This window comes from Aquarana catesbeiana, linkage group LG12 (assembly GCF_042186555.1).
Source record: "Aquarana catesbeiana isolate 2022-GZ linkage group LG12, ASM4218655v1, whole genome shotgun sequence".
NCBI classification, from domain to species: domain Eukaryota; kingdom Metazoa; phylum Chordata; class Amphibia; order Anura; family Ranidae; genus Aquarana; species Aquarana catesbeiana.
In genome coordinates, this window is record NC_133335.1 from 47284341 (window position 1) to 47311244 (window position 26904).

The 26904-nt window shown below is 44.7% G+C and overlaps 1 protein-coding gene across 7 annotated transcripts in view; it reads right to left on the reverse strand.

Moving 5' to 3' along the window:
- Nucleotides 1-347: 347 nt before the first annotated feature.
- LOC141114172 (G patch domain-containing protein 8-like) overlaps nt 348-26904 on the reverse strand; it is a 62228-nt gene continuing 35671 nt past the window's right edge. For 5 of the 7 annotated variants that reach the window (XM_073607701.1, XM_073607702.1, XM_073607704.1 and 2 more), the window contains 3 exons: nt 19059-19202; nt 4886-5016; nt 348-3981 (listed from right to left, as the gene is read on the reverse strand). In XM_073607701.1, coding sequence (XP_073463802.1) covers nt 414-3981; nt 4886-5016; nt 19059-19202 — 3843 coding nt within the window. In that variant the 3' untranslated portion in view covers nt 348-413. The remainder of the gene's footprint in view (nt 3982-4885; nt 5017-19058; nt 19203-26904) is intronic. The other 2 variants (XM_073607706.1, XM_073607707.1) reach the window with 2 other exon arrangements.

Below are 26904 nucleotides of genomic sequence, written 5' to 3' on the forward strand. Positions count from 1 at the left end.
AGGGTGAATTTATAATCTCAAAGCCTTTGTGGGCTGTGTCACTGCCCTAGCTTCATGTGTGATCAAGACTACAAGTGAACATCCCATTACTGGAGACCTTCACTTTTAGGATTTCAACTTCTAAGCGGTGGTGCTGACAGACTCCTGGTAACTACACTGAAAATAAAAAAAAAAATAAAAAAATTGTGACTTTAGAAGGTATACACAAGTGAATAATCCCCCCTTCCTTAAAGTTGAACTAAAATGGAAGATATGGGAACCTAAAACAAGGAACAGACTAGCAGTGTAGGCCAAAGTGTCATCACCCTCCAATAGGGCACAACGTCTTTGTACTGCATTCATTACCCTTTGCAGCTTTAATGCCCTCTTTAGTGCCAAAATCTGGTACAGTTGTCAAGTTCATGAAGGTTGTCTCATGTCCCATGACTAGGAGGGTGTTGCAGGTCCTGGCCTGAAAAGATGGGGTGAAGCAGAGGGTGCAGATGCAAAGCTGTAGCTGCTGAGGCTTGCCGAGGAGCAAACAGAGTTGGGTAGAGGGCATGGGGTAGATGGTGAAGCGTGAGAGGTCCAGCATGATGGAGGGCAGAAGCTGGGATTATGTGTATGGGGTGGCTAGCTAGGAAAGCAGCTGGGTGGGCTGGGATTAGAGAGTGGGTGAGGTGGGAGAGTGAGAAAGGTCCTAGATGAGGCTGAGGGATGTGATGAACTTGGGCCAAAGACTGTGGGTGGGGTGGGATGCCGATGGCTGCAGCAGCTGCTGCATGCTGAAGGATGGCATGCTGCATAGTGGTTATGGAGGCAGCAGACACTGGAGGTGGTGCTTGCTGAATGTGAATAGGCTGAAGGGAAGGTGTTGCAGGCTGTAGGGCTTGTGGAATTGCCCCTCCTGGGAAACTTTTGACCTGCTTGGCCAAAAGCTGTTGCTGTATATGCTGCTGGGCCGCTTGCTGTAGCTTACTGTACTTCTCCATTTCTTCAGGCGTGAAAGTGATAGGCTGGCTCTCCAGAGGTGCCAGAGAGCCCTCGTCGTCCTCTTCTTCCTCCACCCCCTCCTCTTCATCTTCACCTTCTGGACGGGGGGCATTTGAATCCATTGCAATAGGTGGGTATGCTGATGGGGGAAAAAATTCACCCTCAGGTGGTGGCGGCATCATCCTTCCATGAATAGGTGGAAAGGGAAGACTACCATTGCCTAAAGGTTGTGGTAAAGCACCTTCTGCAAACTCTGGAGGAGGCGGCTGAAAGACAGTGCCCTCTGTTGGCAGATGTTCTGCAGTTGGTGCAGGTGGCTCAGGCAGTGGAGTATTGTCCGGTGGTTGAGTACTGTCCACCTGTAAAGAAAGCTTAGTGTCTTTGTCCTTCTCCCCATCTACAGTAACAGAGATCCCACCTGAATCGTTCTCCACTTTCTGCAGGCCTGTGACTTTAGATCCTGCTGGCAATTTGCCTATCATAGGCAGTTGTGCAGTTTTATTGCCAAGAGCAGGTGGTAACTTGGGGCCAAAATATCCCTGAGGTGGATCCTTTACTTTAGCTCCTGGCTTTGAGGTTCCATCCTCTGTGGAGCCTGCTGCCTTTTCCAAACGCCGTGACTGAATTTTCTCAAGCAGCTGTTTAGCTGTTAGAGAACATCGGAAAGAGTCCTTTTCAGTGCTCCTATGTGGCTGGTTGGAGCTGCTTGTTCCTTTTGGTTCTGATCGACTCTCCTCTCTCCGGCTTCCAGAGCGAGTAAAATGTGGAGACTGAGAACGGTATATCTTAGAACGATTAAAGTCTCGCCTACCACCTAGACGGCTATCTACGCTGTCTCGCCCACGTGATCCTTTCCCAGAATGACTGCGAGCGCTTGTGCTCCGGTCTCTACTATAACTGCGACTACGCTTCCAACTGTGACCTGTCATGCTGCGACTTCTCCTCTTACTTCGACTTCGGCTACTACTGCTAGACCTCCCTCTGCCTCGGCTCCTACTTCCTCTTGATCGGCTTCTACTTCTAGAACGACTGTGACTGTAGTCAGAGGAGGAGTATTTATGCCTAGTGGAATGTCTCTTAGAAGCTACAGAATCAGAGTCTGAACCCGGTGACCGCCTTTTGGATCGCCGCCTTGACCCACTGCTGTAATCACTGTAGTCACTGTCTGAATAACTTCGATTGTGACTGTATCGACTTCTATCTGTGGAGCCACCTGAACTGGATGAGGAGGACCGTCGTCTCTTTCCAGACCTTGATCGACTTCTGGAGCGGTCACTAGTAGAATCATACTCATCACTAGATCTAGAGGTGGATTTTTTCCTTCCTGCATCATCTTCACTGTCATATTCACCACTACTGTGTCGGCTTCTTGCCTTGTTGGGTGTATTTCTGTGAGATGAAGATGACGGGACAGTAGCAGGAGGTGGGAGTGATGGTTTAAGTTCTGTTTTAGACTTTTTGTTTTCAGGCTCTTTGGAGGAAGCAAGAAGGTCCTTTTTTGTAGTGACGCTCCCAGTACTGTCCTCTTTATTTCCAGACTTTTGCATGCCTAACTCTTTAGTGTGGCTTTTCAAGGCAGGAGATGGACTAGGCTCAGACTCTACCTTTAACACTGTTTTGGAGGAACCCTTTGACTTCTTGTGCTTATGTTTCTTCCTCTTCTTCGTTTTCTGCTCTGACCCCTCATCTCCTTCTTTGTGTTTCCGCTTGCGTTTGCTGCTTTTCTTGTGCTTTTTTTTCTTTTTATGCTTATGAGACTTCCCTGTTGATTCTTTGTTCTCTTCTTCAATGGATTCAGGTTTTAGATCACCAAGAGGTGCTGAGGAAGCCTTTGACTGAGTACCACATGTAAGTGCCAGAGTGATGCCTTCCTTCTTTACTGCGATAAGGTGTTCTTTATTTGCTTCAGTGGGAGGTAGGCCATCTTTGCTAGTGCCTGGGCTGTCTTTCGTCTTGCCAGCCAGCTTTCCTTTGCCATCTTTGTTCCGGGAAAGCTTGAAGTCAAAGTATAAAGGGTTACAGCTGTAGGAGATTGAAGGCTCTGCTTGGGTGAATATGAGGAGCTCAGTGGGCCACTGCAGGGTTGTGCTCTCATCTTTGCTTAAAACTGGAAAAAAAGGACCAGTTGGGTGTTTTGGATGCTCTGGCTGTTCTTTCGCAGGCGTTGGGGATTTCTTAGGAGGGTCTTCATTTAAATTGGCGTTAGGCTTTTCTTTGCCTTCATCAGTCTCTTTCTTCTCTGCCTTAGGTAAACTTGGAGAAGCAATGCTTTCTGCTGCCTGAGTTGCCTTTCCATCACCAACTATGCTCTTCTCCCCTTTACTTTCTGTCTGTTTTGAAGGCTTGGCCTTGCTCGGAGCAGCCTGTTTCTTCTCTTCTTTTGAAGGTTCGCACTCAATCTGTGTTTGCTCTGTAGACCTCATGAAAAGTAGAAACTGAAAGTTGGGCTTCACCTTGCAATGAGCAGGTGGCATGTAGTGATAATACTCTGGCTCCCCTGCTTGAGCACATCTTTCCTCTCGTTTCATCTTTTTAAGTTTGGATAAGGTGCTAGCGAGAGAGCAGCCATCATCTCCCTGACCTTCCTCTTCCTCCACTTTGATTTCACTTTCTTTGCTGCACTCTGCTTCCACTGGACTTTTTACCATGCTTAAAATCTCAGTAGAGGTTTTGTCTTCTTCCTTCTCTTCCTCGATTACTCCCACTTCCTCACCGTGGTCCTTAAAGACAGCTGCCGACTCCAGCTTCAATGGAGTTTTCTTGGCAAAGGAAAAAGAGAAGCCCACCTTCTGGAGTAGCGAGGCACTAGCTGGACTTTTAAAACCAAAAGTAACTCCTGTTGTAGCTGTTGGTTGAGTTGGGGCAGAGAACGTCTGGAGTGTTTTTTCTTCCTGAATGTGTTTTGGGCTATCTTGGCCAGCTGAACTTGGCATATCTTCATCTTCTGTGCCTTCTTCATCCGCTGCAACTGTGATGGCTTTAAACCTAGGGCCACTCCCTGGAGCACTACTAGGAAAAATAAATAAATAAATTACCAATTCATAGAAACGCAAAACTGGCAAGACTACTACATATAAGATTAAAGATGCTGGACCTACAAAAGGCTTTTACATCAAACTTGTACTATTAAAAAAAAAAAAAAAAAAAAAAAAAAAAAAAAAAGGATTGTCAGTTTGAATAAAATATCCTAAAGATTAAATTTTTTATGGACACTGTACATACTACGCAGACCAATCCGGCCAATCTTAGGTGCAAAAGCAGTCACCTGGGCTGCTCAGTTACCACTGTTCACCTTTTCAGGTTGATGGTGTTTACACAGCACTTAAAAACACTGGTGCACAGACCAAAATCTCAAGTCTAAAGTTCAGTATAGATTTCTTTTAGTAGTTGCAAAGGCTGAAGGATTTTTTTTTACCTTCATGCATTCTATGCTCAAAGGTAAAAAACCTGTGTGCTGCTTCCCCCCCCCCCCCTTCCCCAGTTCCCCCTAATACTCACTTGAGCCCCCTCTCAATCCAGTGATGTGCACAGGAGCCTTTGATGTCTCAGGTCTCTCTCTCCTCATTGGCTAAGACAGCAGCAGGAGCCATTGAGGAGAAAGCGGGGAGTTGGGCCGGCCTTATGGAGGCATAGAGCGGGCTCAGGAAGGAGCAAGCACCACTGCGCCCCCCCCAGGAAGAGGCTTGCCATCGGGGGCACTGGTCAAGGGGGAGGACCCAAAAGCGGATCAGGGCTGTTCTGTGCAAAACCATTTCACAGAGCAGGCAAGTATAACGGGTTTGTTATTTAAAAACGGAACCATTAATATTACTTTAAGTATTAAAAAAAGGTAAACCCTGGCATTTAACATACACAGAGCATATTACTGAGCAACCCAAAAAAATGACCAATCCTTTGGTTTTAAAGACTTTACCTTTCTGCTTGTTTCCTCTGCTCAGCCAGCTCAAGCAGACGTCGTAATGCCTTCTCCTGTTTGCGCTCATCCTTCCGTGACCGCGAAGAAACATTGCGGGCAAACTCTCGCTGCTTCAGATCCTTCAGCCTCTGCAATGTGGATAAAAATCCGTGTTAGCTGAACATATCTGCAGACCTTATTTTGACACATGGCTTTCGTTATCTACTTGTGTACAATTAGATCATGTGCCCAGTTTAAATTGCCCAGGTTTGACAGGCTCCCTCAAGTCAAGCTTTGAACCCGATTATACTTGGTTAAACAAAAAAAAAAAAAAAAAAAAACTAAAGTAAAAATTACAGAAGAATTGTTAATGCACTTTTCGATCGCTACTCTGCCAAAGGTACTGTAAGCCCGTTTGTTCACTGAAGCAATGCCAAGATGAATTCATGAATATCAACACTGCAGATATAGATTTTTAAATCCATCCGCCACTCATAGCTTACCAAAAACTCATGCACAAAGACAGTTACAGGCATTTTTTTATGCCTCGTGTAAATTTCCCAGGGCTTTCCCATGCCTGGGGAGCTGCACATGCCGTCTTAGCCTACCCATAATGAGGGAAACTTCCATGTTCAGGAAATACCCCTGGATGCGCATGCACAGGCAAATACCCATACAAAGAAGCATCAGTGTTTATGAGTGAATGTCTGCATACAGCTATGCACTTCTATAGCAGGCTGTATATAGCACATGCTGCTTCCCAGGTGCAGGAGAGCATTGGGAAAATTTACACTGGGCATAACAAAATGCATATAATGGTCCATGTGTATAGACCCTAATAGTATTGCAACAACAACTCTTTCAATTACAAAGATATACCCATCAGGTTCAGCACTCGCTGGAAACCTCAGAACCTCATTTTTGAAAGTCTACAAATGCTTGGTGTTGCAGCCTCCCCATCATTGGCTCTCCGGGTAATCACCAGCAACAGCCACTGTTCTGTGCAGTTTTCCCCCTTGTCCTAGCTCTTTGGTCACATCCAAGATGGAAGAACTGCTCCGATTCACTTTAAATAAAAAAAAAAATTACAAAAACACCAGCTCTAGCATCTTTAACCAACATAATGTGCCTTGATGAAGAAGTCAAACAAACTGCATCAGGCATGCTGCAGCTGGTGTTTGTATTGGTTTTTAAATTTGTTTTAAAAATAAGTAAATGCAACATGTCATATTCTTGCTATGTACCATGTACCCGTATGAAAAAGTCTGCTGTTCCCTGTATTGATTCCTTTGTGTGAAAACCCTGGTGTTCCTACCAGTCTCTTTGCTTTCTTATTAAAAATTGACCACACTAAGCAGCAAAACACAGCGTGGTCAGTTCTCTAGCTGTGCTGGAAACTCAGCCTGTTCCCCTCCAATGACCAGACTTGTCCTGACATGCCCCCCACCCGCTGCAAAGCCTTTCACAGGGAAGATCAGTGCCATGCGGTTTCTCCTCCTCAGCTCTTATGCAGATGAGAACGGAGCATGTAATCCCTTTTTTTATATCTATTCAAAATAGGTTTTGCCTTTCATTCCTAATTTAAACTGAGTGGGTTGTTTTAAAAGATGAGGGTTTACAATTACTTTAAGGGAGAAGTTCACCTTTTGTAACATGTTACACTCGTAATCAAGGGGTCCCAAAACTTCCCCAATGTGACAGGCGTTCATCTTCTCTGGTGCTCTGCCATTCTCTACAGAGAACGTGGCCATGTGGGGCTCCACCGTGGCCACGTTACTCATTCACAGAGTTCCGTGAATGGAAAACTACAAAGTCCGGCAGCCTTTGTGGCTGTTGGCTTGTAGTTCTCAATGAACTACCACAGCTTGATGCTTCCTGTCAGTATGCAACTGATTGGCCTTCCAATGTGCCAAACAGCTTACACAGGAGTCTGCAAGAGCTCTGCATTACACCCATGATCTGCTGATCAATGGTGTAATGCTTTACAGGGTCCCAGCCACCTGCGAGTATCTGGAGAATCCATGGAGGAGAGGCTGTAACACAAGCATTTACAGACATGTGGGTCTGATTTTTCCAGTGAGCGCTGAATCTGCTGGGTATACTGTATGTTTGTAATTGTAAAGAATAGCTGTTGGAATACCTAAATGCTTACATAAAACCATTTACACACATTTCACAATGCAAGACTTAATTTGTTTACGAATTATGCAAATTAGCTAAACTTAATTTTACTATCACACAAACTGCCTAGTTTTTAGTTTTATAAAATGTGGATTTTACTAAATGCTTCATTAAAAAACTGAATTTTTTTCCTCTCTAATAATAATAATTTGATGGTCGTCATCCTACGGCTTTAGGACTCCATGAGAAAAAGCATGCCAACCATGATTCACAAGCAGCTAAAATGATAGGACAGAGAAAGTAGCAAGTTAAAAAAAAAAAATAAAAACAGCAAATGGCTGCTCTCTAGTTCTCGGGCAGGCTCACTTTAAAGGAGTGAAAAAAAGCACTCCCTACATGACATTTATTCATGCCGAGCAAAATCTTAAAGCTTATTGCGTAACAAATATGAAGCTGAGTAATTTAACCATTATCCGTTCAAAAATAGTATGCTGTACTATGCCAAAAGTCAAGTTCCAAGGAACTTTTAAAAACAGCCTAGACCCAGGTGCTATGCAGCAATTCTTTCCATAAGAGCCCTTGCACACTGGGGCGGTTTGCAGGCGCTATTGCGCTAATAATAGCGCCTGCAAACCGCCCTGAAAGTGCCGCTGCTGTCATCCCAGTGTGAAAGCCCCGAGGGCTTGCACACTGGAGCGATGCGCTGGCAGGACGGTAAAAAAAGTCCTGCCAGCAGCATCTTCGGAGCGGTGAAGGAGCGGTGTGTACACCGCTCCTTTACCGCTCCTGCCCATTGAAATCAATGGGACGGCGCGGCTATACCGCCGGCAATGCGCCTCTGCAGAGGCGCTTTGCGGTGGTATTTAACCCTTTCTCGGCCTCTAGCGGGGGGTAAAACCGTCCCGCTAGCGGCCGCATACCGACGGTAAAACGACGCTAATAATAGCGGCGTTTTACCGCCGACGCCGCCCCCCGCCCCAGTGTGCAAGGGCTCTAAATGGTTAGACCATTTCCTTTATTACTTCACCAATTAGGACTTAACTTTCTCGCCATGCAGTGGGTATTTTTCTAAACAGTATTATACCTATTAGTCTCTGTGCAAAACCAAAAAATAGTAAGAATAAAATAGTAAAAAGTGTAAACATTAACAGCAAGGCACAATTGAATTGGTGGGGTGGGAAATGCTGTATATAGTGAAATATGAACACTGAATTAAAGGGCATGTCAATTTTTCATTAAAACTTTCAGTTCAACAGCCCACACCAAAACATGCCTGCTATAGCTAAGTCTCTTCTCCGTGCCTCTCTAATGTTATATTCATTTATTTTTAACCTGACTTCTGAGTTGTGCCCCACCTCTTATACTTCGCTCCATCATTCTATTGCTAATAAGAGCGCTCTGGCTGGGGAAAGAAACATCAGATGGGTGGGCTTGACTTCAGGCGTTAAGCCTAGTACACACAGACCAAATGGTTCAATAAACCAATGGCAGAGCACTGACTGGGGTTGTTCTGGCTGGGGGGGGCTGTCTCCCCGTTAGACTAAAATAGCTCAACAGGGGAGATCGTTGTACTAACATCGGATTGTTGGTGCAACGGCTCCGACTGAGCGGTCAGTTTTTTTCCATTCAACCCGCTGTGTATAATGGGTAAAATATATATGTATATACATAAAGAAATGAAGGGTCTATAAATTTTTATCATAGGTGTATTTTAAATAAACAGAATATCAACCAAAAAAAATAGGATTTTTTTCCTCATACTTGCCTGTAAAATCCTTTTCTTTGAGTACATCATGGGACACAGTCAGGCTAATATTCATGACCTACTGGGATGACCCAGAGCAATAGCCTTGGGGGGAAGGAGACACCCCGCCAAACAATAGCCATCAGAACTTATACGGCAGCCCGCAGTACACTGTGTCCAAAAGCATAATCCTCGGATGCTTGAACAGCCACTTGATAAAAGTTTGTGAACGTATGCACTAAAGACCAGGTAGCAGCCTTACAAATCTGAGCCACAGATGCCTGATGGCAAAAAGCCCAGGAGGTTCCTACACCCCTGGTAGAACGAGCTCTCGCCCTAAAGGGAGAATCTTTATGTTTCAGACCGTAGGCCTGCATGATCAATTGACAGACACAATTGGCAATGGAAGCCTTGGAAGCTGCCTGCCCCTTCTTGGATTCTTTTAGTAAAACAAAAAAGTAGTCTGATCCTCGGATCTCCGTAGATCTAGACAAACCTTGACTGCCCAGACAACGTCCAAGGAGTGCAGTCGTCTCTCTTCCGCCGAATGAGACAGAGGGGAAAAAAAAAAAAGTGCAAAATAATGTCCTGATTTAAATGAAAGGCTGACACCACTTTTGGCAAAAATGATGGAACAGGTCGTAACACAACCCTGTCGTGGTGAAGGATCAACCACGGTTCCCTGCATGACTTTCCTTGATAGGTTCAAATGGTTGTTTCTGTAACACAGACGGCACCAAGTTCAAGTCCCAAAGACACATAGGTGACCTAATGGGGGGAAGCAAGCGAGTTGCCCCCTGTTTAAATGGTTCTGACCAGTGAATGGGAGGCTAAAGGCCTTTTAAAGAATACTGATTGGGCCGAAACTTGACCTCTGATTGTACTTAAAGCCAATTTGATTTCCACAGCTGACTGTAGAAAAAAAAAAGAAAATTCTCCAAATCACGTATTTCTGAGGAAAAGGTGCCAAATGTGACACCGGAGGGGGGGGGGAGGATTCCCAAAAGTGGGAGTTCCATTTTTGGGTGGAACTCCGCTTTAAGTGTGCCCGAGGAGATGAGCACATTGGATAATCCAGTGCTTTTCCTCTTCAGGCCAACAAGAGGTCTAGCTGTAAATGCCTGGAATGGAACTGGGCATAGGGCACTGCCTTGAAGGAGTACACCATCCTCCCTAGGAGACTCATACAGAGCCGAATTGAGGGTTGTCTTGTGCCCCTTATCTAATGCACCTGAACCTTGAGGGCACAGATCCTTACAGGTGGAAAAAAATACTCCTGCTTGAACCGTATGTAGGATCAGACCTAAATACTTTAGACTTTGAGCTGGTTTCAAGGCCGACCTTTCGTTATTTATGATCCAGCTTAAGCTTTTCAAATACCGCACTGTGCATATTATGCTCTGTTCTAGAGCCTGTAATGAGTGATCTCTGAGCAGGAGGTCACCCAGATACCAGAGCACTAGGATCCCTTGGGCCCTTAAAAGACCCAGTACTGGTGCTAGGACCTTTGTGAAAACCCGGGGAGCTGTAGCCAGCGCAAAGGGTAGAGCCACAAACTGAAGATGATGTTCCTCTACTGCAAAACGTAGGAACCGCTGAAGGCTGAGGCTGAAAGATAGGTATGTGTTAATACGCGTCCTTTATTTTGATGGAGGCTAGAAAGTTTCCCCTCTGGAGTAAGGCTACTACTGGAGTGGACAGACTCCATCCAAAAAGGACTGGATCAGTAGATACTTGTTTCAGGGATCTTAGGTCCAAAATGGGCCATATGTCCCAGTTTGGTTTGTGAACCGTAAACAGGTTTGAGTAAAACCCTGTGCCCCTTTCGGATACTGGAATCCTTACAATCACTCCTTGATGCACTAGATTATGTAGTGCCTGAAGCAATGCCTGAACCGCAATATATAATTGAGGTGACCCATTCGTCCTGAATTATTGTTCTCCAAATGTCCACAAAAGTGCAGCAGCCTTCCCCCCCACTCAATGGAGTGGGGTCATCCCCTCAAAAAGGAGGGCTTGGTGCTGGGTTTAGAAGAATCTTGGACCCAGGGCGTCCCCCTGGCCCTAGTGCCCTGTTGGCGGCGGAACCACCTTGACATTTGAGAAAGCAGTCCGAGATTTAAACGCGGGACGTCTGGTGCTTTTCTTCACAGGAAGTAGAGAACTCTTCCCTCCGGAAAGCTTTTGGCTATATTTGTCCAAATGATCACCAAACAAACGTTCCCCATGAAAAGGGAAACCTGCCAATAACTTTTTACAAGGAAGCTCGGCTGACCAGTTCTTAAGCCACAAGAGTTTGCGCATAGGTAGACGAGAGAGACAAATGAGAAACCTGCTGTATTAAATCCTTTAAGGCGTCAATAGCAAAACACAGCGATCCAGAAAGGTCTCTTACTTTCAGGCAGATCATCATCCTGGTTAGGCCTATCAGGCCGTTTGACCTGATCCTTTACGGACTGGCAGATACCAATTGCTGCAACAGCAGGCTGAATAGCTGAATTGGCCAAATAAAAAGGAAGCCTTTAATAATTACTCCAATTTTTTGTCAACAGGGTCTTTCAAGCCCTGTGCGTTATCACCTGGACAAGTTAAGCTCTTGTTTAAAGGAAGAGACTGCTACATCTGCTGCTGGCATGCTCCATTTTTTAACAAAACTTTTTATCCATGGGATATAAAAAGGGAGAACCACTTAGTAGGAACAAAAATCCCGTCAGGATGTTCCCAATCAGCATACACCACCTGTTCCAACATTGGGTGTAGGGGGAAAGCCTGTACGGCCTGAAGAGGCCTCAGGGATCCCAAAGAGGACCGGGGGGGCTCAGTCACCTCTGCAAGAAGCAACTTTAAGGCAGAAAGAACCACTTCAGTCAGAGTCGGGATCAAAAGCCTCTGCGACCGAGAGGCAGACATCAACTGGATATCTTGTCCAGATTGCTCGGAAGCAGACTCATCTGCCGGGCCCTCCACAGAGTCCCAAGCTTTAATCTCTTCCCCATCCTCAACCCATTCCTGCTCCAGACTAGGAGGCTCCGGGAAGGGGGATCTGTCACGCTTCCCTGCCACCCTGTGGGATGGAGGCAATCATGCCAGCAATCCTGTGCTCTAACCCGGCTAGGGCCGAGGACAGTTCATCCTTGGTGATAAAGGGAGAAGCAGCGGCATTGACTATAGGCACAGTACCAGATAGGTGCAGCGGCTCAGATTGCTTGGAAGCCTCTGGCCTTTCAGCGGATACAACACTAGGGTTACGACTAGGTTCATCAGGACATCGGTGTGCCCTTCCCTGTAGTGTTAGTCCCGCTCCTTTTTTGAAGACATTTACCAGCCACAAAAGGAGCACTTGGGTGTAGTATTAAAACATCTCAGAAGGGAGACCCTTTAATAGGGTTCGCCAAGCCCCTATGTAATAATCCTGCTAAGCACCTTTAGCCTGCCAAGCGTCACTTGATGAATCACGTGACCCGGGTATGGATAAAATGAACAGGTGCAAGTGTCTGTTCAGAGCCTGCTCTGTCCTACAGCTGCCTTCAGGAAGCACTGCATGCTTGGTCTACCCAGCTGAAATATGCTGGGTGTGCACCGGAACGTTCTGTGCATGCGCACCCACGTGGCCGTATTCGCGTATGACAATTCCTCGTGCGCCAAAGATAAAAGGCTACTGCTCATGTGCGGTGAAGCCATATGCGCCATGGTGCCAAACTGCTAAGCATAACGGCACTCTTGTGAACGCACATGCACCCTGGTGAACCAAGGCGAAATGGCGCGCCATCATACAGGTAAAAAAACAGCCAGACACGAGAAAAAAAAAAAAAAAAGTACACTTTGCAAACACCCACAGCTAGCCCAAAACTCTGTCTGGTCACAGCACACAGGAGTCTAGCCTATAGCTAGCTTGGTTGATTGTTACAATCACTGGGACACCCCACAATAATAAGTAAAGTGGTTTCACTTAACCGTCCAGGCGCAGGGCAGCTTAGAAACTAAGAGCCCAATCTTTACCCTTCACAGTGGGTTCCTCTCACTTGAGGACCTTCAAAGGACTGGGTACCCTTTTCATGTTTAGGGTCCACTCCCTTGGGCCTGTACAGCACCCTGCTGGAATGCCTTACCGCTGTGGTGTCCAAGATTCCACTTCCCAGGGTCCAGCGCCCAGAGGCCGCATTACAGGCAAAACCTTGCAGGAGCTTGAGTCTAATTACTAATTGAGATCATTCAAAAGCTCCTCCCGTGTAGTTCTGGGCTGATCCCTTACTTTTCTCATGATCATCCTTACCTCATGAGGTGAAATCTTGCATGGCGCTACAGACCGAGGGTGATTGATTGTTATTTTGTATTAATGCACATTTGCAAACATTCACGCCAACAGTTGTCTCCGTCTCACTAAGCTTCTTGCTTCTAGACCATTCCAGCCTTGTGCAGGTCTACAATCTTGTACCTGATGTCCTTTGACAGCCCCCTTTGGTCTTGCCCAGAATGGTGAGGTTTGAATGGAAAAAATATTCTGTGGACAGGTCTTTTATACACAAAGGGTTGTCATTAGGAGCACCTTCTTAAATTAACAGGACTAATCTGTGTATCCAATGAGCACATACTGTAGCCAGTCTGTGGGAGCCATTTGTATTGTGTTTTGGACTCTTGGTTGATATTCTGTCTCTATCATTTAAAATACACCTATGATAAAAATTAAAAGACCCTTCATTTGGACAAACTTACAAAATACTACATACATACTATCTTACAAAAGAGAATACACCCTTCACATTTTTGTAACTACTTTATTATATCTTTTCATGTGACAACACTGAAGAAATGACACTTTGCTACAATGTAAAGTAGTGAGTGTACAGCTTGAATAACAGTGTAAATTTGCTGTCCCCTCAAAATAACTCAACACACAGCCATTAATGTCTAAACCACTGACAACAAAAGTGAGTACACCCCTAAGTGAAAATGTCCAAATTGGGCCCAAAGTGTCAATATTGTGTGGCCACCAATATTTTCCAGCACTGCCGTAAACCTCTTGGGCATGGAGTTCACCAGAGCTTCATAGGTTGCCACTGGAGTCCTCTTCCACTCATTCATGGCAACATCACATAGCTGGTGGATGTTAGAGACCTCGCACTCCTCCACCTTCAGTTTGAGGATGCCCCACAGATGCTCAATAGGGTTTAGGTCTGGAGACATGCTTGGCCAGTCCATCACCTTTACCCTCAGCTTCTTTAGCAAGGCAGTGGTCGTCTTGGAGGTGTGTTTGGGGCTGTTATGTTGGAATACTTCCCTGCGGCCCAGTCTCCAAAGGGAGGGGATCACGCCCTGCTTCAGTATGTCACAGTACATGTTGGCATTCATGGTTGCCTCAATGAACTGTAGCTCCCCAGTGCCAGCAGCACTCATGCAGCCCCAGGCCATGACACTCCCATACACTTTCTTTGTACTCCTCACCTGCTTACCGCCACATACGCTTGACACCATCTGAACCAAATAAGTTTATCTTGGTCTCATCAGACCACAGGACATGGTTCCAGTAATCCATGTCCTTAATCTGCTTGTCTTCAGCAAACTGTTTACAGGCTCTTGTGCATCATCTTTAGAAGAGGCTTCCTTCTGGGACAACAGCCATGCAGATCAATTTGATGCCGTGTGTGGCATATGGTCTGAGCACTGACAGGCTGACCCTTCAACCTCTGCAGCAATGCTGGCAGCACTCATACGTCTATTTCCCAAAGACAACCTCTGCATATGACGCTAAGCACACACACTCAACTTCTTTGGGCAACCACGGCGAGGCCTGTTCTGAGTGGAACCTGTCCTGTTAAACCGCTGTATGGTCTTGGCCAAAGTGCTGCAGCTCAGATTTAGGGTCTTGGCAATCTTATAGCCTAGGCCATATTTATGTAGAGCAACAATTCTTTTTTTCAGATCCTCAGAGGAGTTCTTTGCCATGTTGAACTTCCAGTGACCAGCATGAGAGTGAGAGCGATAACACCAAAATTTAAAACACACCTGCGTCCTTGTAACACTGAGTCACATGACACTGGGGAGGGAAAATGGCTAATGGGCCCAATTCGGGCATTTTCACTTAGGGGTGTACTCACTTTTGTTGCCAGCAGTTTAGACATTATTGGCTGTGTGTTGAGTTATTTTGAGGGGACAGCAAATTTACACTGTTATACAAGCTGTACACTCACTACTTTACATTGTAGCAAAGTGTCATTTCCTCAGTGTTGTCACATGAAAAGATAATAAAATATTTAAAATAATGTGAGGGGTGTACTCAAATATATATATATATGTGTGTGTGTGTGTGTATATATATACACACAGTGGGGACGGAAAGTATTCAGAACCCCCCAAATTTTTCACTCTGTTATATTGCAGCCATTTGCTAAAATCATTTAAGTTCATTTTTTTCCTCAATAATGTACACACAGCACCCCATATTGACAGAAAAACACAGAATTGTTGACATTTTTACAGATTAAAAAAGAAAAACTGAAATATGAAATGGTCCTAAGTATTCAGACCCTTTGCTGTGACACTCATATAACTCAGGTGCTGCCCATTTCTTCTGATCATCCTTGAGATGGTTCTACACCTTCATTTGAGTCCAGCTGTGTTTGATTATACTGATTGGACTTGATTAGGAAAGCCACACCCCTGTCTATATAAGACCTTACAGCTCACAGTGCATGTCAGAGCAAATGAGAATCATGAGGTCAAAGGAACTGCCTGAAGAGCTCACAGACAAAATTGTGGCAAGGCACAGATCTGGCCAAGGTTAGAAAAAAATTTCTGCTGCACTTAAGGTTCCTAGGAGCACAGTGGCCTCCATAATCCTTAAATGGAAGATGTTTGGGACGACCAGAACCCTTCCTGGAGCTGGCCGTCCGGCCAAACTGAGCTATCGGGGGAGAAGAGCCTTGGTGAGAGAGGTAAAGAAGAACCCAAAGATCCCTGTGGCTGAGCTCCAGAGATGCAGTCGGAAAATGGGAGAAAGTTGTAGAAAGTCAACCATCACTGCAGCCCTCCACCAGTCGGGGCTTTATGGCAGAGTGGCCAGACGGAAGCCTCTCCTCAGTGCAAGACACATAAAAGCCCGCATGGAGTTTGCTAAAAAACACCTGAAGGACTCCAAGATGGTGAGAAATAAGATTCTTTGGTCTGATGAGACCAAGATAGAACGTTTTGGCCTTAATTCTAAGCTCTATGTGTCGAGAAAACCAGGCACTGCTCATCACCTGTCCAATACAGTCCCAACAGTGAAGCATGGTGGTGGCAGCATCATGCTGTGGGGGTGTTTTTCAGCTGCAGGGACAGGACGACTGGTTGCAATCGAGGGAAAGATGAATGCGGCCAAGTACAGGGATATCCTGGACGAAAACCTTCTCCAGAGTGCTCAGGACCTCAGACTGTGCCGAAGGTTTACCTTCCAACAAGACAATGACCCTAAGCACACAGCTAAAATAACGAAGGAATGGCTTCACAACAACTCCATGACTGTTCTTGAATGGCCCAGCCAGAGCCCTGACTTAAACCCAATTGAGCATCTCTGGAGAGACCTAAAAATGGCCGTCCACCAACGTTTACCATCCAACCTGACAGAACTTGAGAGGATCTGCAAGGAGGAATGGCAGAGGATCCCCAAATCCAGGTGTGAAAAACTTGTTGCATCTTTCCCAAAAAGACTCATGGCTGTATTAGATCAAAAGGGGCTTCTACTAAATACTGAGCAAAGGGTCTGAATACTTAGGACCATGTGATATTTCAGTTTTTGTTTTTTTAATAAATCTGCAAAAATGTCAACAATTCTGTGTTTTTCTGTCAATATGGGGTGCTGTGTGTACATTAATGAGGAAAAGAAATGAACTTAAAAATTTAATTTTAAGAGTGAAAAAATTTAAGGGGGTTTATATATACACACACACACAATATTAATATATATATTTAAATAGTGTGTGTGTATATATATATATATATATATATATATATATATATATATATATATATATACACACACACACACACACACACACACACACACACACACACACACACGTACACTATATATAAAAATATATACACACACATACATACATACATACATATATACATACACACACACACCCACACATAGCAGTGTCTCAACCTTTTTACCCCAAGGAAACCCTAATCAAACCAATTTAGTATAGGTCAATGGCAAAAATGTCCCTTATATTGGTGGTCAATAGAAAGAATGTACCCTTACAGATAGCTAAAAGGGTAATTTTCATCATGCTACTGGCTTTGCCAAGTGGCATGGGTCCTGCAAATGGGAGGTCAGTCACCCACAGCTCAAGAAACCCCTAGCAACCCGGGTAGGGAATAGCTGATGTAGAAAATATATATATATATATATATATATATATATATATATATATATATATATATATATATATATATATATATATATATATATATATATATATATATATATATATATATATATATATATATATATACACTGTATTAACAAAAGTAATGGGACGTCTGCCTTTACACGTACATGAACTTTAATGGCATCCCAGTCTTCGGCCGTAGGATTAAATATTGAGTTGGCCCACCCTTTGCAGCTATAAGAGTTTCAACTCTTCTGGGAAGGCCGTCCACAAGATTTAGGAGTGTGTTTATGGGAATGTTTGACCATTTTTCTAGAAGCGCGTTTGTGAGGTCCGACACTGATGTGAATGAGAAGGCCTGGCTCACAGTCTCTGCTACAATTCCTCCCAAAGGTGTTCTATCGGGTTGAGGTCAGGACTCTGTGCAGGCCAGTCAAGTTCCTCCATACCAAACTGGCTCATCCAGGTCTTTATGGACCTTGCTGTGTGCACTGGTCCAAATAATTTGGTGTGTGTGTGTGTGTGTGTGTGTGTGTGTGTGTGTGTGTGTGTGTGTGTGTGTGTGTGTGTGTGTGTGTGTGTGTGTGTGTGTGTGTGTGTGTGTGTGTGTGTGTGTATTTATGGTGTGGGGTTGTTTTACAGGGGAGGGGCTTTGCCCCTTAGTTCCAGTGAAGGGAACTCTTAAGGTTTCGGCATGCCAAGACATTTTGGACAATTTCATGCTCCCAAATTGACTGGCCTGCACAGAGCCCTGACCTCAACCCGACAGAACACCTTTGGGATGAATTAGAGAGCAGACTGTGAGCCAGGCCTTCTCATCTAACATCAGTGCCTGACCTCACAAATGTGCTTCTGGAAGAATGGTCAACATTCCCATAGACACACTCCTAAACCTTGTGGACAGCCTTCCCAGAAGAGCTGAAGCTGCCAAGGGCGGGCCAACTCAATACTGAACCCTACGGATTAAGACGCCATTAAAGTTGATGTGCGGGTGTAAAGGCAGGCATCCCAATAGAGTGTGAGTGTGTGAGTGTGAGTGTGAGTGTGTGAGTGTGAGTGTGTGTGTGTGAGAGTGAGTGTGTGAGAGTGAGTGTGTGAGTGTGTGTGTGTGAGAGTGAGTGTGTGAGAGTGAGTGTGTGAGAGTGAGTGTGTGAGAGTGAGTGTGTGAGAGTGAGTGTGTGAGAGTGAGTGTGTGAGAGTGAGTGTGTGAGAGTGTGAGTGTGAGTGTGAGTGTGAGTGTGAGTGTGAGTGAGTGTGAGTGTGAGTGTGAGTGTGAGTGTGTGTGTGTCCCCTAACTGGGAAAGGCTGATCTACAGTAAATATACATATATCCCATAGGACTCTGGTTAAGAATCTCTCCCTTCATGGCTGTGACAGGCTAATCTTTGCTTTTACAGTAAGCTATATACACCTAAGAAAATTATCCATACAGCCAGATATAAAAACCCAACAGAGTGTGCAGGAAAGAGCTGTACTGCATCCCCTCTAACATTTTCTATTAGCAATGTTTGAAGATTTTATTAAATGGTACAGATAGTTTCTTTCACAACAGATTTACTTAATATGAATATGAGGGAGGAAGGGGGGGTGCTGCCTCCACAGGCCTGCTTTAGAAAACGCTAGCTGCCTGGCTTCAACATTTACTGACCAACTGATGCAAAACAAGCATGCAACAAATAAAGCTGAAGAAATTTATTTTGAGTCAATGGCTCAAAGAATTTAAGACAAAGCATCAGCAAGACACTCAGGAAGTTAGCAGTTTCTGAAGGTGGTCAGGAATCGGAGCCTGCACATTGATTTCTCAATCAATAGGGATTGGGCTTTGCTGAGTGGGTGGGGGTGGGGGGTGGCAATCTCTCCAAAAAGCAAAGACCCAGCAAAAGATCATACCTTGCCCCAATCTACCCAAAAGGGAAAGCCCATTTTGAGTAGAGTTCTGCCTTCACTTTACCTGTTTGTGTGCGTGGTCATAGGAATTGATGTGGTTGTCAAACTCCTGGTGCTTCTGATACTGCTTGTCACATAACTCGCAGTAGAAGTTCGCACGTAGCTCCTCCAGGGCTTTCGCTATGGCTTTCTCCTTGTCCACAAATTCCTGCACAGATCACAGGACATCCATGTTTAGGTATTAGTCCGACAGGCTATGATAGGACTCCTAGTTCCATGACAGGAGACCCAGAAGTGTTCACTGCCAATATATATCATTTTAGATTTTCAGTTCCACAGTCTGGCCATTAGATGTCAGTACAAACCTGTGATTATTACTTTGACACCTCTGCATGTCCCACACCTTCCAGTACAACATGAAAAGCCAAAAAGATCTGACCAAAGCCAGCTATAGATCATTAGCAAGACAGCCATAAAGCACAAGACTTGGAAAAGAAAAATGTTCTCAGCCCACGCACAAAGCTAGCAACCTGAGAAAAATTGTGTGCAAGGCGCCAATTACAACACGCCCTCTAAATCTGGATAGGTGGTAGTGCATGGCAGGGTAGCTTCTGCTCAGACAGCTATTAGTTTATTGCCCTATAGGGGGCTCAGCAACAGCTGCATGGCGATAATGAGAATAGGAAGTGGCTGTGAAAAATACAAAGGTAGATAAGCTAATGATTCTGCAACTCCTTTGGGAGCATTAGCTGGGCTTCATGCATGCAATTAGAGTAAGTGCTTAGAAACAATATAGAAAGCTTTGAGAAGTCTTTGATTTTAACCTCCTGCAAGACTGCCACAACGGAATGTTTACATTGAATTTGCTATATAGGGGCCAGCAGATGCTGAGTGGCTTATGGTCTACTGTAGCCCTCCCACCCACCAGCTCTCTCCTAAAAAAAGGTGGGTTTAAGGCTGGGTTCACACTAGAACACGCACGAGTCCGGTGTGTCTCCATTCACCGTTTCAGGTCTGTTTTCAGCCCCACTTTTTGGCTGAATTTCAGACCTGAAATGGACCAAAAGATGCACAGGACTCCTGCCATTCACACTGGAGCCGCTGCAGAGAGGTGAGAGCCAGTCACAATCTCCTGACATGTGAATTGGATGCAAGGAAATCCACATCCAATTCACACTAGTGTGAGCCCAGCCTGATGCATTCTCTAAAGTGTAAAATTTGTGCCAGAAAATTACATTGAACGTACCTATGTCCTGTATTCATTATGGAGGAACTATTTTTGAGGCCATCATGGACTTTAATAGTAATGTATAAGGACTTCAACATATAGGATAGATGTATAAAAAGCAATATATATTAACAATAAAAAAAAAAAAAATAAAACACATATAGAAAATACATTGTGCCACAAAAGGGCACCCAGATGCTCCCTATTTACTGGACAATAGCATGGTGATGGCAAAGAGCTGATAATTTAAACCCACATACATTATATTGTCAAAGGTATTGGGGATGCCTGCCTTTAGACACACAATTTTTAATGACGTCTTAGTCCGTAGGGTTCAATATTGAGTTGGCTCACTCTTTGCAGCTATAACAGCTTCAACTCTTCTGGGAAGGCTGTCCACAAGGTTTAGGAAATGGAACGTTTGACCATTCTTCCAGAAGCACATTTGTGAGGTCAGGGACGAGAAGGCCTGGCTCGCAGTCTCCACTCCAATTCATCCCAAAGGTGTTCTATCGGGTTAAGGTCAGGACTCTGTGCAGGCCAGTCAGGTTCCTCCACCCCAAACTTGCTCATCCATGTTTTTATGGACCTTGCTTTGTACATTGGTGAGCAGTCATATTTAAACAGGAAGGGGCCATCCCCAAACTGTTCCCACAAAGTTGGTTGGGAGCATGAAACTGTCCAAATTATCTTAGTTTGCTGACACCTTAAGAGTTCCCTTCACTGAAACTAAGGGGCCAAGCCCAACCTCTGAAAATCAACCTCACACCATAATCCCCCCTCCACCAAATGATTTAGAAGGGTGGCCCAATACTTTTGGCAATACAGCGTGCCTGAGCAAATTTGGGGTGGAGGAACTTGACTGGAATGCACGGTCCTGACCTCAAACCAATAAAACACCTTTGGGATGAATTAGAGCGGAGACTGCAAGCCAGGCCTTCTTATGCACATCAGTGCCTGACCTCATAAAATGCGCTTCTGGAAGAATGGTCAAACATTCCCATAGACACACTCCTAAACCTTGTGTACAGCCTTCCCAGAAGAGTTGAAGCCGTTATAGCTGTAAAGGGTGGGCCAACTCAAAATTGAATCCTTTGGACTAAGACTTGGATGACATTAAAGTTCATGTGCGTGAAAAGGCAGGCGACCCAATACGTTTGGCAATATAGTGTATATATGTTATAACATATATCCAGATTCTTCTCGACATGTATCGCGGATGGGTCCGCTTCTTCAGGAGTTTTAAAGAACAAGCACAACATTTTTTTCTACAGAAAGAATAATAATTATGACAAGATAGCAGAAGACAAAAATAAAAGATATTCTTCATCACATAGAGGCTGTTTATAATCTTACCCAAGGCGTGGCACAGTATACCTCAGCCCCAGCAACTATGGGAACACCATTTAAAAAAAGAAAAAAAAAAAAAAAAAGAAAAGAAAAAAAAAAAAAGGGGGGGGGGGGGGGTAAATATATTCCCGGTCTGGGGGGGTACAAAGATATCAAATAAAAGAAACCCAGAGAAGATGGTCTGAAAGGAAAAAAGGATAGAGACATTTGTGTTGAGTCACACACTGTACCAAAATATCGTAGCATCTTGGCTAGGGGTGGTTCTGGGGCTACACATGCTAAATGGATTATTGCCACAAAGATCACTGGGGTAAAAGCGAGGCCAGATATAACCTCATCTGAATACCTAAAAAGACCATGAAAAGACCATGAAAAGATTGGTCTAAGACCCCTTTCACACTGAAGCCAGTTTTCAGGAGTTTTAGCGCTAAAAATAGCACCTGTAAAGCACCTGAAAACTGCTTCCCGAGTGTGAAAGCCCGAGTGTTTTCACACTGGGGTGGTGCGCAAAAAAAAAAGTCCTTCAAGCAGCATCTTTGGGGCGCCCCTGCCCATTGGAATGCATGGGCAACGCTTCCAAAGCGCCTGAACAGTTCTTCGGAAGCGCCACACCGTGGACGGTTTTAACCCCTTCTTTGGCTGCTAGCTGGGGTTAAAAGTGCTAAAACAGGCGGCGCTTTAGCGCTGATGCGGCCACGGCTACAGCATGAAAGTAGCTTAAAATACATTTGGAAGGTATTTCAATTCACCTTAGGTACATAAAGATGTAGAAGGTCCACCACAAGGGGTCACCAGAGCTCAACAGGTGGTAAAAAAAAAAATAAAATAAATCAATGTCAGGCAACATTCTATTACGTTGTCATTCTTATAAATATTATAGTTCTTTCTGTAGAAAACATTTTCGTGCTTGCTCTCTAAAACACCTGAAGAAGTGGACCTGTCTGAGAAACGTGGAGAAAAATCTGGACTGCACCATGCTATTGTCCAGTTAATAAGGAGCATCTATGTGCCTTTTTGCGGCACAATTTGTCTTTCAATATGTGTGTTTTGTTTTTCTTGTTTATTTTAAAAATTGTAGCAATAAATATTTTTTTTATACATCTACGTGTTGAAGTCCTTATACAGTACCATTAAGGCTCGGTTCACACGGGGGCGAGTTGTCAGGCGACCTAGCCGCCTGACAAGTCGCCTCCCGTTCTGTACAATGGAACCGTTCTAATCGGAGCGACGCAAGTCGCTCCGACTTAGAAGAAAGGTTCCTGTACTACTTTGGGGGCGACTTGCATAGACTTCTATACAGAAGTCGTCTTGCAAGTCGCCCCAGCAGTCGTGTGCAGGTCGCCTCGGTGAGGCGACCTGCAAGTCGTGCCGCCTCTGGTGTGAACCGAGGCTTAAGCCCATGATAGCCTCAAAAATAGTTCCTCCATTCCCTAAAGTGGTTCTAAAGGTTTTTACCTTAATACATTCTATGCATCAGGGTAAAAACCCTCTGGGTGCAGCCCCCCCCCCCTTATACTTACCTGAGCCCCACCTCAATCCAGTGATGTGCATGAGAGCAGCAGCTCTCCTGGGTCTCTCCCCCCTCATTGGCTCCGGTTGCTATCAATCACAGCTAGTAAGCCAATCAGGAGAGAGCAGGGGCAGGGCTGAGCTGTTCTCATGTGTGAATAGGCACACAGATGGACTCAAGCGCCCCCATAGCAAGAAGCTTGCTATTGGAGGCACTTGGCTAGGGAGGAGCCAGGACCGCCGGCAGGGTATCCAAAAAGGAGATTGGGGATGCTCTGTGCAAAACCATTACACAGAGCAGGTAAGTAGAACATGTTAGTTATTTTAAAAATATTTCTTTAGAACCACTTTAAGGACTAAATCAAAGCTTCCATCTACCTTTGGGACAGTTCCAACATTCTAACCTCTTCCCACACCCCTAGTTTCTTGCCGAATGTTTTGCCAATGCAACACGTTAGTACATTTCTTTAAAATTGAACCAAAAAGGCATATACAGCCCCTCTATCACTGGTGGTGCACATGTGCTACCTCCTCTCACACCCCCTCCCCTTTATCATAGTCAGATGCTCATGCTGTCTGGGAATGGGAGATGGAACCACCTAAAAGCTGGAGTGGGGAAATGCATTTATTTTGCAGGGGGTGTTCCACATTATTGGTAGGTTATAATACTACATTGCTTTCAAAAGTAATGTGACCTAAAAATCCTTTTCATTTTAAGTGGGGCAGGGTTTCACACTGGTAGAAATCTCCTACCCACCCCGGAACAGCAGAGACAGGCTAGGTTCAGCCAGTCCCACTCGCATTACCCTCACTAAATTTTCAATACACAAGGCGTGTCTAAAATGTTTGGTGAATGGTCCGATATCTCAAAAAATAGCAACATGGGCCAGGTGTAAACGCATGCACATGGCTATCCAGAGACACATCAGGAAGCATTACCTAGCGTGGAGCACAAGTGACCATCAGGGTAACCTGCTGTGGGCAGTCAAACGTAGTCAGTGTGAGAGGTAAGGTCACAGAGCAATGGAGCAACAAGTGAACATCAAGTTCTGCTACAAAACGTATTTACAACTGGTTCAAACACTTTCGCGATGAGAAGGAAACGACTGAGGATGAGCCACGTTCAGGTCTGCCGTTGACGCAGAACCCCAGACATGATCGAGAGTGTGCGACAAATGCTCGCAGGAGATCAGCGACTGACGCTACGATTGATGGCGGAGGAATTGGGCATTGGTGGACATGGTGGTCATCATCTTCCCCGAAGATTTGTGTAAGCGAAAATCTGCTCCCGGTTTGTGCCAACAGTCGCCGATCTCATGCCAGCATTTGTCACTCGCTCAATCATGTCTGGGGTTCTACTTGTCGACAGCCGACCGGAAAACATTTTCTGCTCACGGCTTCCAGCCTGTACACCTGTGCCATCATTTTATCAGTCTCTGGTTTCCCCAGTTTGTAGCAGAACTTAATGTTCACTTGTTTCTCCATTGCACTGTGACCTTACCTCTCACACTGACTGCCCGCAGCGGGTTTACTCTGACCGTCACATGTACTCTATGCTAGGTGGCGCGTCTCTGGATAGCCATGTGCATGTGTGTGCCCACCTGGCCAGTGAAGTGGTTGAGATATCAGACCGTTCAGCAAACTTTTTAGACACACTTCGTATGCCTGCAGAGTGTTCACTAAAGGGCAGGAGAATTCATCCCTCTAGTGGATTCCAGAATAGTATGTAGGTACAATTCTAGCAGACTAATAATTGCTACCGGGGAATAGGAAAAGGGTAAGGAGAAAAAAACAAAACAAAAAAAACAAAAAAATAAAAAACAAAAAACTGGCTTTTCAACCTGCCCTTGGAATTTCATCATGGAATAGGAATCAACACCGTCTTGGGAACTAACCACTGGTCCACTCTATCCAAAACAATGGACATTTTTAGAAAGTTACTTTTATCAGGAGCATATTGTATCAGAATCAAAGTCCTCCCTGGGAAATAAAGGGTTATTAGTAACCCCCTCCTATGCTGCCAAAACCGGTTGTCTTCAGGAGTACTCGCTGACTAAATTAGGATTTGTTTTTCTCACCGTAAAATCCCTTTCCCTGTGTTCATTGAAGGACACAGCCTAGTACTTTAATATTGACCGCAGACTCAAAGTGTTTGTAACACTTCCATATATTAAAAAAAAAAAAAAAAAAAAAAAAAAAAAACCTGTCACTGCCAGCCCCTCTTTTGTGCAGCCAAAACAGTGTAAATATTTGTGAAAAACAAAGCCTCTACAATTTTTTTAGAGATCCTCACGCCGGTCACATGACAACCGACCGCTCTTCTACTCCGATGTATGGGCAACAGCAGAAGGGGCCAAGATCTCCCTTTGGCATCAGCTGGGGGGGGGTCACATGACCGCTGTGCTGGCCGCTCAGCCCCAGCCGCCGTAGATGGGAGGAGAGCTGTCAGGAGTCACGTGGCCGGCATGAAGATCTGAAAAAAACAGTATGTAGAGGCTTTGTTTTCCACAAATATTTACACTGTTATGGCTTCATAAGAAGGGCTGACAGTGACCGTTTAAGGTTTACTTTATTACTAATTAGCCAGCTCAGAGACACAGGAGCTGACAGGCAGGCAGGGAATGAGGGGTGAGGGGGGAGAGCAGAGCTGTGGATGATGGAGGCACGTAAACTGACCAAGGTGTCAGGGCTCAGAAGCCATAATAAACTGTGGTCAGTTTACAGAGGGAGGGCAGAACCAGGCAGGACTAGCCAGGTGATAGAAAGGGCCAAATTACACAGTACTAGCACTGTGCTGTGCTGTATAACATACTTTAAACACTTCCTGCCCGGCCTATAGCAAAAGGACAGCCGGGCGGTGGTTCAATTATCCTGACTGGGCGTCATATGACGTCCAGCAGGATAAGCTGCATCAGTGGTGTGGTGTGTCAGTCTGACACACCGCATCACCGATCTCGGTAAAGATCTGACAGAGGCTCTTTACCACATGATCAGCCACGTCCAATTATGATGTTAACAGGAAGTACCGTTTATCGGCTATTCCTCACTCGCGTCTGACACATACTAGTAGAGGAGAGCAGATCGGTGGCTCTCCTGACCAGGGGGGGGGGGTCTGTGCTGATTGTTTATTAGCGCAGCTCCCCAGACCACCAGGGATATGCCAATCCGAAACAAATAAAAAAACTTTGTTTTTAAATTTTTGTTTAGAAAAAAAATAAAAACCGCAAAAGGTGATCAAATAGCACCAAAAGAAAAAGTTTTGTTTGTACCCAAACAACATTTTTATAATTTTGTTCCCATATTGTAGCATGACCGTGCAATTGTCATTTAAAAAGTGTCTGGTATTGAAGTGGTTAAAGTAAAAAGGAACTTTTTTTTTTAGGGTTATAAACACTTTAAATTGAACCGCCACCTGTAAAATCTTGTGGCCCAAACATGCATTCAAGGATGCAACGATATTGACCTTGCAAAACGCAAGCCTTGTACACAAGAATATCAGATGAATGATAGTCCGTTTTTTTTTTTTTTTTTTGCATGTCTCATATCGAAAGCCAATAGGTTACCAAAGTTACAAAAATTCTCGTACGACAGAATACAACTTGGGAAGTGATGTAATGTACTGTATTAAGTTTGAGCATGTCCGGCCTTGGTCAAACCACTTTTTTTGTAAAAATATTGTACAAAATTACACGCAAATCGTTTGTTCTGTTATTGTACGGGGAAAATTTTCATGTGTGTCCCTTTGGATAATTTCGCATGAACTGTCGTGATCGGCTCTTAAAAAGGTGTGTACTAATGATCAGATTATCGGACGATTGCTCCG